Source organism: Ascidiella aspersa, chromosome 5 (genome assembly GCF_963924565.1).
Source record: "Ascidiella aspersa chromosome 5, kaAscAspe10.2, whole genome shotgun sequence".
In the NCBI taxonomy this organism is placed as follows: Eukaryota; Metazoa; Chordata; class Ascidiacea; order Phlebobranchia; family Ascidiidae; genus Ascidiella; species Ascidiella aspersa.
The window spans coordinates 18,615,513-18,629,573 of record NC_139451.1 but is presented as its reverse complement, the minus strand read 5'-3'; the positions used below and the strand labels follow the sequence as shown (position 1 = coordinate 18,629,573).

The following is a 14,061-nucleotide window of genomic DNA, read 5'->3' as shown; positions in this document are numbered from 1 at the left end:
TTTGAAATGTTGCCAAAACAGTTTCAGGTTTGGTTACTTTCGGAAAAAAAAGTACAAACCGATTTATAAATATCTTGGTTGGGTTTTGTTCGACTGCCTGTTTTTTACTGCGACACTTGTCGCCTATTTTTTTTATATTTCATATTAAAAAATAGATATTATAAAAAATAGGATACCAATCATACTAAAATAACGGTTAAAATTTTTGACAAAAAAAATATTTTTATTCGTTTGGCGCCACCAGCGGCCTATAAATACTACGAGCCCGTAATTTGTTGTTCTTTTGCACACGGCACTCTCAAGATTTACCCGGCACTACGAACGTTCCGTGTGAAAAATGATGGGTAAGTACCAGAAGTAGCTGTTCCTTTGACAAAATCTTTTACTAGTACACCTAAACGACATTGAAGTTAATATTATAATCAATTAGCGAGCATTAGGATAGTTTGGGTGTTCGATTTTACCGGATTAGATTGTAAGCATTTTTTGGGTAAGTTTTTCCAAACCATCTAAAAATGTGATTAATGTATTTTTAACGTTTCTTAAACGATGGGTAGCATTAAAAGATGTTTTGAATTTGTTAAGATCTATATCAGCGTAGTAAAACTACATTCTGTGCATCCAGCATACCTTTTACTGTATATATACCACTTTTAAGACGGACAAATAACAATTGACTCTTTGACAAGTATTGCTCTAATAAAATTTTCAGCTTGTAGACCAGTTGAAGTTCATTTGTTTCTTTAGCAATGCAAACCTAACAATTTTAGAGAAAAATTAAAGGTATATTTTCTACTTCTGTGTAATTTAATCTGTGTAAAATAGGTGACAGGTTGTTTCCTACAAACTTTTACTTTGTAAGGAGTCTCTCTTTAATTAACGCTTAAGATCAGATAGCATCCAGCTTTAAATCAATAAATTTAATTTTCCCAATTATATATATTACTTAGGAATTATTCCACTGTTACTAAAACATTATGTGTGACATAACAATGCATTAAAACCTACACTAACTAAGCTAAAACACTCAGGAAGTAAGGAATCTCCCGTAGACAATAAAATGTAAAAGAAAGATTTTTGTTTTTGTATGTTAATTTTAAGACTTGTTTATAAATTCAGGTAAAACATAAAATCATTAATTAAATTTTAACAGAAATATACATTTCGCCTATAAGGCATCGTCAGTTTTTTAATTCGTACGAATGATTCATTTCCTTATGGGCGAAATATATATTTATGTTAAAAAGTAAATAATGATTTTATGTTTTACCTGTTTTTATAAACGGTCATAAGACTACAAAGTCATGAACCATTCATTTTTATAAATAACTTAAACAATAGTCACTAGCCACAAAACAAGCACTTACTTCAGGGGTGGGCAGATGTATTTAATGGAAGAGCCAATTGCAGCAAATCCAAGTACCAGAGAGCCTCAAATTATTTCAATACAAAAACGGTAAATAATGGAAAGTCAGCAATAATAACAGAATCCGAATATGACAAAATGGAATATAATCAACACAATAATAATACGGGTAATAGCAAAATAACACGCACAATATTTATCGATATCAGTCTTCTGTGAACTAACTCTTTGGATTCTATGTCTAGTGTGACATCATAAACAAAATGCTGGTCTAAATAAAGAAAAGAAATGTCCATAAATGGTAAACTTGGTAGCCTTTTACTATTCACCTAGTAAAGCAACAAAAAAAATACCGGCGAGCCGCAGTTTGCCCACCCTTGACTTACTTCATCACTAACTCCCTAATAATATAAAGCCTATTTTTTTACCTTGTCAACTACACTCTCCAAACCTGAAACAGGAGTAAACAGTTGGGTGCTCAGTAGTGGCGCTGTTTAAACTAGGTTGTGAAAGGTTATACCATAACAGAATATGTCCGACCAATGGCACCTTGTCATCCCATACCCTCTCCGTACTGTTTTAGGTGTTATTTAGGCTGGATCTGATAAGTAAAGAACTAATTACAACAGGTTTAGGACTTATTCCATCTTAGATATTACTTTTTATTTAGCATTAAAAGTTATACTATTTTGTTATAGATAAATAAGCTTAAGATATTGTTTCTTTAGGTCTTATTAATTGTCCCAATTTATGCCAACCCAGGTTCGTGCTTAATCCAAGATAATTAATAAATCAATGCTAAAGTTAGGGTGCAGGTTTTAATTAGGTATTATTAAATTAGTTTTTAAATTATATACCGTAAATGTGTGAAGTTTACATTCTGCGAGGGGGCATGGAAATTTTTAGGATGACGTCACAATGTTACACTATAATACAATTAATCTAAAAAACACCTTTGATCTCAAGCGAAGTAGTTCCCAAATATGTTACTAAAACCCATTAAATCATGTGCAGCGCTTTAAAAATGAGTTAATTTGTTTTAAATCAGCAAAATTTCAAAAGGATTAATACTGCATGAGGCACATAAGGAGATACAAATATTGTTTAAAATTACAACATTAACAGTCAAAATTAAGATAAATTGGACTAAAATGTATATGAATCACACCATGCAAGATGCCATATAAAAAAAGTGAGAAACAAAATATATTTCCATAGTTCAACTTGGAACAAAGTATAATATAGGGCAGTGGTTCTCAACCGCCGCTCCAAATGTATTACATTTTTATGTATCAATTGCAAGATGTTAAAAGCTTGTTTACCAAATTAAGAACTTCGCCAGTTCCGTAATTTGCAGCATTGTCACGTAACATAAAGTTAATTGTCTACTTTGGACTTACCGTATGTTACAATGCGCAGTGTTGTGCCCAACTGTTTAAGTAGGCTACACGTCGTTGAAGTCTTCTACTTTAAGATTGTTGTATGTGAAAAACTTTCGTATACCACATATGATATAAGAAAAACAGCAGAAAAACCTAAACCTTTGGTTATATAAACCATGGGTAGGCAACCTTTTTGAAACACAGGCCAGTTAGGAAATGTAATGCTTACAGAATGGCCGAACATCAAAGAAACACTAATACATATTTTAAGCTTTTACTAAAAAAAACTAATGAGCTACTAGGCTGCAATTGCTGCAATTTTGTCAGTGCTGTCTACTTGTGGATTCGGTAATAACTTTTTCAGCGATTCCAATGTCGCCTTTCTCATACGGACCGGTTGAGTACTATTTAATTAACAGCCTTAATTCAATACCAGCTGTTAAACATAACATTTAAGTCAATATGTGTGACAAGCCCTTACCAGACAAGTGTTAGTGTAATTGTTGCAAAACAATTCTTTATCATAACGTGACACAAGTAAAACTTTATGAATGAAATTGTTTTGTGATAGATGCTTTCGCATTCCAGTTTATCTGCATTAGTGTAGCGTGGCAGCCTATGTTGCACTTCAAACAGGAAACTGATAGAGCAGAAGTCCCAACATGGTGCACACTCGTAGCCTTATTTAGGGAAAATATCTAGAAGGTGAAGGGCCGCACAAAAAATGGAAAAGTCCTGATATAAAAACTATTTGACAGCTTGCATACTGAAGTTTATTGCCTTTTTATGGATAACGTTAAAAAGGTATGTCATCCATGACCTCATACAAAAATAAATCTTAAAAACACTGTGCTTTAACTCAGCAAAACATTTTATGTAAAAGGTCGTGCATTAGGTATATAATAGAGTGTTGCATGTTTTTAAAACAATAGATTTAAAGTAGGTTTTAACTGAATGTAAAGTTTCATGCATCGTACAACGCTGGGAAGTATTGTGATTTGTGAGAAGCTTTATTTATATAGCGCTTGAAAACTGTGTCACCAAATTGGACCATACCTTCCATAAGCAAACAATAGCTCAAAAATTTTCTTAAAGGTAAAGCTTTTAGGCATTAGTTGCCAGTTTGTCACTGGGAATAGGAATGGGATTTTTCTATTGAGGTGGCAAAAATAAATATAAAACCAACATTTTGATTGCAAAATGATTCTAAAATTATAATTTTGCAAATGAGGTATAGCAAAATGAATCCCTTAGCTACTTTTACTTTTACATTAATTAAAAAAAAATTTTGGCCTATATCTGTTTTTGCCTGCATAAAAAGTTGAGGAAACTATAGAACATTTAACATATATATATATATATATATACATATATACTAAACATCGTACCAAAGTGAAATTAATAATTTTTAAAACCAATGCTGGTAAACAATTCTAATGGCAAACTAATACAAAATGAAATAAAGCTGATTCTCCTTGAAATGCGCAGCTACACTCATAGCTGAGGGGTCAACTGCTCGGAGACCCGATTTTTTCAATATGGCATTAATATTTTAATTTATCAAAAATATATCTCAATTGCTTTTTTTAACTTAGCACAAGTCTCTACAGTTTACGAAAAATCATGGCCAATGCATGTGAAGAACAATCCATTGTGAGTATTTTTTACCATTGTTGTACTGTCTTTAGATTTGTGCAGGCTTATTGTACAGTCTTAAGTTATTCAAAGCTATTGTTTTGGTCAGTTTAAATAAACCTATTTTTATAATGTGCTTTTTAATTTAAATGTACTGATACCTCCATAAATGTAACTGTTGGAAATTTTGGTTACTGGCAGTTACATTGATTAACAGTATATTGACTACCCCAGTGAATCTAGTCCGCTAAGGAAATAAAGGTTTGAAAAAATAGAACACTCTCTATAAAAAGGAACACTAAAAAACATCTAATTTCTTGTGGCATTACAGAAACGTCGCCACATTTTACAATTTAATTGTTCAAATATTACAACAATTGCTAGTTAACCAACTAAAGAGTCATTAGGACCAATGCTTTCCTTGCAAATCATATGTTATTATTATAAATATATTCATGTAAGATTCCTATTGGGAAGACTTTATAAAATTAGATATAATAAAATGTGGAATAAATCCTGCTGTTTATCTAGTTTAAAGCATAGGGCTGTTATATTTTAGAATCTAGATATATAAGAGTTATAATCGCCAAACAACAGGTTCCAAATTACGTAATCATTTTTTTAATTAATATATTTTAATTTGTAGGTTTTACTTTTTGAACCAAAGCCACCTGATATACATTTTGCTTAGCCTTTCTGCGGTTGGTTCGATTACTGACAGTCAAGGTAAGTAACTTAAAAGTAAAATGATCACATGAAGGTGGAAAGTTGTCACCATAAAAAATATATAATTATATCTGAAAAGTATTAATACCCCACCTGCATAAGTGCTAGCTGTTGGGTTGATTGGCATACTGTCTTTATTCTAAGTAGACCTAACATTCAATGTAAATGTTTGCTGAAAGATCAAAGCATTAAGGCCTTTACAAGATAAAATTTGTTTAATTAGATAATTGTATAAATTTTTATGCTGAATGTTTCGCTAAAAGTTTTTTCTTTACACATTTTTTCAATTAGAACTTGCACAAGTGCCAGGTTTCAATAGTCAATGTGATGGCGGTATTTGTACACTTCAATTCAATGCATCAAAAAGGGTATATTTTACTTTGTCCCATTATTTTTTGATGTTTTACAATCACAACATAATTTGTATTAGGGTGGCCTTTTAACCTCAGAATGAGTAGCCAAACACTGTTTTAGTAGAAGTAGTAAGTTTTTGAAAGCTCTTATAGAAGTAGATAACATTTAGACCGTTTCAAATAACTTTTTGTTAATTTTTATCTTAATGGGCTTCAGTATTTTTAATACCTTTTAACTAAACCTCCAACCATAATACTTTTTTAAATGAGTAATGTTTTTTTTTATTTACATGTTAATTAGTGTTTTAAATAAGTCTGTTATTCCTTTCAGGTCTTGCACAACATGTTAGCTTATACTGAAGCCATGTTTGACGAGTTCAGGAGCGGCCCTGAAATCAACAATACAGACTTGAAACACTTTCTAACTCAAGTTGGAATCCTTGAAGAAGGCAAAACACAGGAGGAAGAAAGTGACTTGTATTCATTCTATGACGATTATGATGAAAGTTTCCTGTATGCAGATAACTACACTGATCCAGATGTTGTTCTTAACTCTCTGGTAGGAAATTCAACTTCCCCTTCCAGTTTAATGTCAAAACAGCCAGATCACAATAATATTTCTATAACCATAAAAGTTCTATAATAAGTCAAGTGTTTCAGTTAGGGTGGGGTAGTTATAAAAAAATTAACATAAATATTGTTGAGAATAACATAAATTACAGTGACACACAGCTTGTCTTTCACTGTCTGTTGCCATTCAGAATTGTTTCAAACACACTAATTTTTTTACAGTGCCTAGCATCTGAAAACGATGCAATGCAAGAACACACTGGAGAAAAAGAGGCTGAATTAAAGCTTACTGATTTCTGGTTGCTACTTCCACGCTTTTTGTATGATCTTTCTCAAGAAGATTGTGCAAAACCTGGTATGTGCTTATTTATACAGGTATTTAAAGTTTGAAGACACCAGAGTGATTAGTTTATAGTTTTTATAAGCTGTACTTTTACCTTTCGATATGGCCACTATATGGTTCTTAAAGCATTTTTTATACATTTGTTTAGTGCATGATCATGGAAGCCATGCAAGCTCTCCATCTAGTGAAGATCGTGGGAAAGGTAAAATAATATTTTCCTAAGTTTTGGGTGTAGTAAAATTTAACTGTAGTTAAAGCAATTATTATCAATTTTAGAGTTTGTATGAAACCTGAAATAATAGTTGTTTTTGACAAATTTTTTTGGTAAAGTTCCAGCTGCAAATTATGTTAAAATAAACTAAAACCATCATCCACATTGGACTTTTTGACTACTTTGGTCTAGGTAGGGATTTAAAACAATTTGCTTTACTTTCAGTTTGGGGCATAGCAATTGGTTCAGTGGCCCTCATTAGCCTCCTCAGCGTTATTGGGATAATGATTGTGCCTTTGATGAAACATTCGGTTTATTTCCACCGCCTCCTTTCGTTTCTGGTCGCTCTTGCAGTTGGAACTTTGATTGGTGATGGACTTCTGCATCTTCTGCCTCATGTAAGAATTAAAGCGTACATTTTTCTGTTTTTTGAAGAAGCTGTAATTGACAAAGTTAGCTTTTTTATTGTTTGCCCTATTTCAACTGCTTCATGTTATGCTGCAATTTCTTTGTAAGAAGGTTATAACAGAATATTTTGCACACTTTTCATATTTTTATTTGTACTTATTCCAGTCTACATGGTAAGCTCGTGTGTATATAATAGGCAACTTTCTAATTAATACCTTTCAATGTGGTAATCCTTTCAAAAATGTGAATTCACTTTCCATATTTGTTTTGTTAAGGCAATGGCTGGAGGGCACGAGGGTCATGACCACAGTATTGAAGGGGTTGTGGAGGAGGAACAGAAAAAGGTCATGAAATGTCTTGTAGCAGTAATTGGAATCTACGTATTTTTCGTTTTTGAAAGTGTGATGGGTCTTATAAGAAAACGCAAGGTATGAAATATTTTTTAGTTTATCCCAATAAATAGCAATTTTATTTATGGTTGTAAGAAAGAATTTTTGTATATTTGTGTTTGAATTGTCTCATTTTGTTTAGATGATGTTGAGATATTTAGTGTGTTAAACATTTAAAACCAGTACGTTGTGGACTTGTGGGTTTCGCTTTTTAAGTTTATATGTCTATTCTTCTATGTTGTTTGCTCAGCAAAAAAAGAGAAAGCCAGTCAGTTCACCTTCCGACCTTACAGTTGTGTCTCCAGTCAAAAGTTACGGCGACTTTGTGTCCAGTGAACCTGACGTCAAAGGTGTGGTTTACAAGTTTACCTGTTTTTTAAATATTTCATAAAAGTCATGTCAGATAGGCTTATCCAGTACGCTTTGTGTTATTCTGGCACTGATACCAAATGGCGTCCTACAATGCCAAAGCAAAAATCGCCAATGTCAAATATACTCCACTGCAAAACCTGAAGGCCAAGTGCTACCCTTGGCGAAGGAGAAATTTTGCTAAAAATTTGTTTAACTTTATTTGTTTTTCAAAGGCAGTTTGGCTTAAGTACTTAGGAAACTTCCTACAACAATGTGTTGCATTTAACCGCCGTAAATGAAATGAAATATAGCGGGCTAGCGGCTTATCATTCGACTATAAAATTCATTGAAATGGTAATTAAACTTCTTAACGCTGAAAATTTTTACCTCATAACCCGGGGAAATAGTCTTTGGGCGATTTAATTTAATCTAGAATCTATTTTATTTGTTTTGGCATAGTAATGGCGTCACGTGAATCAGATCATATCGTGATACTTACCGCTATCAGCATATAAAAAGCATCTCATATACCAAGGTTGTCCTTATCACTTTTTGTGTTGTTAGTTACCCTGCTCCAGCCAAGTAAAATAGATGCTGCTATGTCAAATTATGACGATGGTGTGATTTTGGAATCACGTGACAGTGGCTTCCCATCTGCCAGAGTAAGTCCCGTAAGATTCTGCCTGAATAAATGTTAATCTGTGTTATTTTTAAACAATAAGAACTGAACGTTAAACAGCCTTAAAAACAAGCCACTATATAAATGCGTAACGTTTTTAATTTTTTTTTCAGAATTTCTTTGTATTTTTTTTCAGAATTTTTTTGTACTTATAATTCTTTATTTCTTTTCTATAGAGTTGTGATCATAAAGTGTGTGAAGCAAGTGGAAAAGCAAACTGTGGTAAGATTAATTTAGTAATATTTTTTAAATTGTTACTTGCTAGTCTCCTAATGTAATGTTTGTTTTGTCATAATGACCCTAGTCATTAATATTTGTTTGTGCTGTGGTTCATGCCCTTTTCCTTTACAGGCGTTCTTGAGGAATCCGTTGTAGTTCCAGAAATCAAAATAGGTCAGTTTGTACAAGAACAAAAAGTTATATAGCAAGATGTCTTGTAAAAGTCAAACTTCAATTGTTTTCAAAGTAAATTTTACTTAAAAAGATCGTCAAAGATCATTTTTTTACTTCAAAAGAACTTTAAAGGTCATTTTCTTTATAAAGTATTCTAAATAAAATACTAATTTTATTAAATTGCCACTCTTTGCAGTTATCGACGAAGCAAATCAACATGACCAACACCACCACGGACACCATCATCACCACCCTGATCTCGCAGCCGACTCTGGTATTAAGGACATGGCTTGGATGATTGTCATGGGCGACGGCCTGCACAACTTCAGCGACGGTTTGGCTATTGGTGAGTGTTTCATATGCATGCGCGCACCATGTCACATGTGTCCACTCCTGACCTGCATTTTATTAAAGTGAAATGTTAAGTATGACCACCAACTGATCTAAAAAAAAAAACATGCAAAGAAATAGTTCTTTTAACGTTCGACTAGAATGCCGGAGCTATGCAACATAAAGGTTCATTTGTGTACTAAAAGGGAGCGCTTCAAACTGCGGTAATTCTATAAAATATTTGGCATTCCTTGGAAATTACTGTTCGCATTCACACACAAGCTAATGCCTGAAGCCATCGACAAAATCGAGCGGTAACCACATTCACATAAGCTTATCTGGCTATTCTAGACCACAGACTCTATTTGAGCTAATATCGTGTAACGGCAAGTAACGCACAATATTATATCTGAAAATTTGGATTTGCTATTTATTTTCAAAATCCGCACATCCTGTACCCAATCCCTTTCTCTAAATTATTAAAACATTTATTACAGTGTGAAGTAACCGTCTGCTAAAAATGTACATAGTTGAGCCGTTTTATGTCTGTCAGTCCTGGCATTATTATGTACAGTTACATAATTTATGAAAAATGTTACCACTTTTTTAAAATTGCTTTTGGCACCGATATCCAATTAGAACGGTTTCGCTTAAATAGTTTTCACCTTTCAAAAAGAGGTTTGCCAATCATAAGCACCTTACGCATTTATTCTAGTTTTCCCCATTTGTAATAAATTGAATGCATTATTGTTTTGGTTGGTAAAATTTCCAGATCATCTTTTCAAGGTGTCGCTCCAATCCAATGTACTAACGATAAGTTATTTTAAACGCACTGTGAAACCATTTGAAATCACACTTAACTCTCCGGGTCAACAACTGACAATTTATGCTGAGTTGTTTAGAAGCGACTAAGTAAATTCAGCGTGGGCTTAAAAAATGCGAAAAACGTGGTTAGACGCTGTTCAATTTACATCGTGGATCCCCGCTGGCGCGTTTCCTTTGTAGGAGTTAAAGCGAGGCTTGGCTCTTCGCACTATGAAGGCAGTAAAAGTAAACAACCAAACGCTAAATTCAAACGTTCATTTCCTTTCACGTTCAGGTGCCGCCTTCAGCAGCAGCATACCGGCCGGTCTCAGCACCTCCCTGGCTATCTTCTGTCACGAACTTCCGCATGAGTTGGGCGACTTTGCTGTGCTCATCAACGCGGGCATGTCCATCAAGCAGGCGTTGCTCTACAACGGGATGTGCGCCTGTCTGGCCTTTTTTGGCGTTATTATCGGTAGGCTGGATTGCTTCTTGCTTGTTGAAACTTAAAAAGTTAAAATCGCAACCAAAAACCATGCGCAAGGCAAGGACAAAAGTTCACAGTGTACTGTAGAGTGTAGATGAAAAGTTGCCCTTATAAAATATAATATTTTCCCATGTGTTTTCTTAGGTTCGTATAATACAGAAGCTTTCTGTAGAAAGTTGTTCGAGTTAATAATAGACTCGAGAAGACTGTTACAATTTCCAAAAAACATTTAAAAGTTTTGATACTCATTTAGGTGGTAAAAGTAACGTTATAGTATAGTTACACTTACAATCGTGAAACGTCAAAATACTGTTGTCATACAAAGCACGTACATAGTTGTCCTTAGTAGCATTCAGGTGCACAAAGTTATTCAACATTAGGCGCATGATTTCGATAAAAAGTTATACCATAGAAAACTGTCACCTCCATGATCAAATGTTGGAGATGCATTTCAGCCAAAATAGTTAGTATATTAGATTATCCAACAATAGCTCTGTAAATCACCTGTCCTAGATATATTTTTACTTAGAAAACTGTAAAAAAAAATTGTTTTTTGGAGAAAAAAGTGGCTTAACAACTTTGTTGGTATTATTTTGCCCTAATGGTAAAACGAACTTTGTAACATTTTACATACTTAAGAACGCGAAGCTCCTGTCTAGTCAATCCCTTTAGATACAAAAATATCTATTTGAATAGCGTTTCTTTTATTTTAGATAAAAAATCGCGTGAATCCTAGGCGTTAAAGGTACAGCGATGATTGGCGTTTTTTTTTTTTGGTAACGCATCAGTTTTACTGTTATCTCCAGGAATGGTGATTGGCGAATACACGACGTCAGTAAAACTCTGGATTCTCGCTGTCACGGCTGGTGGCTTTCTATACGTGGCTCTCGTCGACATGGTAAGTCGCCTTGTGGTTTAAAGTAGCATATCAACGTGTCATATATAGTAGTGGGGGAAGTTGCATAGTGATATTCATTTCTGCCCTGATGTAAGGTGTGTTTTTGCGGTTACCCAAGCAAGAAATGTGACTCGTGGTCTCTTAAAGGTTTGCCTCTCCTATGCTAGCCTATGGCATTTTATTCACAGCGCCACTAGTAAGCACCATAATTTTTCACCGCAAAGTTGGGCACTTATACATAAACTTAAAAATTGGGAGCGACTTTCTGCATTAAATGATTTTATAATAAATTTTACTGGTACCAATTACCCGATATAAACGACAGAATTAATTGCGAATCCCGAAGTTATGATATTCTTCTTTGAACATCGGTATACTAGTCTCTTAGATAGAACCTTACAAGATCGTAGCTAAACTTGTTTTATTTTGTAGTCTATGTTTTGCTTGATTGACCGAATGCCATCTATTAATTGTTTACCTCGGGTTTAGTGCCAGGTGTGTGTCAATTAAGCGTAGTTTACTCTAGATGACAAGCTTACCAAATGCGCAGAATTATATATATTAACGAATGATATAAAGTGGATCGTTTTGTTCTGTGTCCTGTTTGGTTTGACATATCTACTTCTTCTTTTTTGAGTTTAAGTTACCAGCTTAGCGAATGTATCTGTCGTTCCAGCTCCCACAAATGCTGGAATCAAGTCTAAAGAAAGACGGCCTTTTCTGCTTCGCCTACCAAAACGTCGGCTTTGTCATGGGAATCTCGATCATGCTGCTTATAGCCCTCTACGAAGGCTCTTTTCAGACGGTGTTTGGCCTGAGCGGCCACGCCCACTAAACTCCCCCGATCACCCACTTTCGTCTTTACTACAAATTAAAAAAACACCAGCGTTGTATAGTTTTATTTTAATTATATATTTTTTACTGGATAAACTCTTAACTCATTGTCAATGACTAAATACCATGTTTTGTGACAAAACAAACTTGACCACTGCTGTTGCCCTTGTTAAATGTGTTTGTAGAAGTAGAAATGCTAATTTCGTTCTTTTAAAGTTGATTAAAATTTATCACCAATGTTGCTAAATAACGATTGGATACCTCTCCTATATTAGAAACCGATTAGCAGCAAAAACTATGCATAAAATTATATCAAATCAAAATACCTTAATGCCCGTAATACTAATTTGCCTTCCCACACCCGACCATTTGGAAATCTATCCCGTAAAGCCAAATTTTAATTGTTGTTGCGACAAACAGAGATTTCTAAGCTGCTAAAGACAACCGAAACTACTCTCTTTGCTCTATACTGACGTAACTGAAAAAATGTTACGGTGCTCTGATGACACTTGCCATTCTTTACCAGCAGTTCCAATGCACAGTTTTAGTTCGTTCCTTATTCCGTTTGTTCCAAGACAAGTTTTTTTGGTCATTAAATTTTCGACCTTTATTTGTGTGTTTGTCAAGCTGCTTTATCTTATCGTCTGCAAAACGGTTGGCTGTTCGCCAACACTAAAAATTCATTACTGTGTTTTTTTTTTCCAATAACACCATTGTGACACATGGTCGAAGTTATTTATTACTGATCGCCGTACTCTGTAATAAATACGGTGTTATTTGTTGTAATGCATTTTCGTGCTTAAATGATGATGCTCAAAGCTCGTCTATACCTAAAGGCTTGTATATTTGCGAAGTTACTTAACGCGTTATGTTTTGTGTGATCCTATTAAGTTTGTTAGAAACTACTGTTCAATAAACAAAAATAGCGAGTTAAGGTTAGATAAATCGTATTGCTTTAGCTTTAAGAAGTTCATTTTTTTGTTTGTTTTAGTCTTTACCCAATTGTTATCGTTTCGAATTTCAACAATGCGAAAGTTCAATAATTTATTTTTCCGAAATTGATTTCGTTTGCTTAAACTTTTAAAGTCTTGTCAGCCAAACGTAACTCCGTTAATTTATACCTTTGCTACTAGTTTAATGTATATAGCGCACTTGTGTATGCTTTGAGTGCTTGCGTTGGTAGTTGTTTTTTCGGGTTGGTTCTTCGAAATGTTTGTATATATGCTTGGCTGTCTATACCTTAACTTGGTATTGTCAGATTTCAAAAAATTGACATGTCTTTGTGTCGTTGATTTTTCCGTCCTGGTTTAAAACTTGGCGCGGTTTTGCAATTCGTTTCACATCCCTCTGTTCCAATATTCGACTGCTTTTTCCCAGTATGAAATAAAATTACGTAGCTTAACTTTGTGAGGTTTTGTCCATATGTAAAGACAGAAAATATGACCAACAACTATTAAATTAGTGGTCCAGCTATTTCCAGGATTCATAAATGTTTCTGGAGTTTTTAAACTAGCGGTAGTCGAGGTTACCTGGCGTCAAACGATATTGACTGTTTTTACAGTTCGATGTAATTTTTGTTAACCAACTGTATACAGTGTACACCTTGTGTTGTTTTGTTTCGTTGGTAGAAAAATCCTATGCAGTACCGGTTATATTTACCAACTTTAGAGCCTTTGCAAGGGAAATAATAACGAATCGGTCAATAAGAACGTGTCTTTTGCGCATCATAACGTGGACACCAATATGAAACTAGGGCAGGGTTGCCCAACCTTTTAGCTAAGACGGCTGCCAATAATTTTTTTAGAGATGGCTTCAGAAAACTAAGTCATACCGTGACGTCATAGAACAAGTAACAATCAGATGTGTTGTGTCGCATTCACTATTTCAGTACGTAGTCGTACA

The 14,061-nt window shown here is 34.1% G+C and overlaps 1 protein-coding gene across 4 annotated transcripts; it reads left to right on the top strand.

The window, feature by feature from the left end:
* The first annotated feature begins 290 nt into the window (after positions 1-290).
* Positions 291-13,555, top strand: LOC146145202 (zinc transporter ZIP10-like). 4 transcript variants are annotated; one of them, XM_083389492.1, is made up of 17 exons: positions 291-344; positions 4,344-4,401; positions 5,030-5,109; positions 5,401-5,477; positions 5,794-6,021; positions 6,255-6,387; positions 6,524-6,577; positions 6,812-6,984; positions 7,270-7,422; positions 7,634-7,733; positions 8,299-8,396; positions 8,590-8,635; positions 8,765-8,806; positions 9,003-9,152; positions 10,236-10,415; positions 11,234-11,325; positions 12,002-13,555. In XM_083389492.1, the coding sequence occupies exons 1-17, from the start codon at positions 338-340 to the stop codon at positions 12,158-12,160; spliced, it is 1,830 nt and encodes a 609-aa protein (XP_083245618.1). In that variant the 5' UTR covers positions 291-337; the 3' UTR covers positions 12,161-13,555. The 4 variants fall into 4 exon arrangements, with proteins under 4 accessions (XP_083245618.1, XP_083245620.1, XP_083245619.1 ...); XM_083389494.1 differs by lacking the exon at positions 291-344 and adding an exon at positions 410-490; XM_083389493.1 differs by lacking the exon at positions 291-344 and adding an exon at positions 502-783.
* The last annotated feature ends 506 nt before the right edge of the window (positions 13,556-14,061 follow it).

Bases quoted from the DNA above. Each gene is read 5' to 3' on its own strand.
- LOC146145202 (XM_083389492.1), top strand. The intron at 4,402-5,029 runs GTGAGTATTTTT...TTTAATTTGTAG, and splicing joins CATGTGAAGAACAATCCATT to GTTTTACTTTTTGAACCAAA. The intron at 5,110-5,400 runs GTAAGTAACTTA...TTTTTCAATTAG, and splicing joins TTCGATTACTGACAGTCAAG to AACTTGCACAAGTGCCAGGT.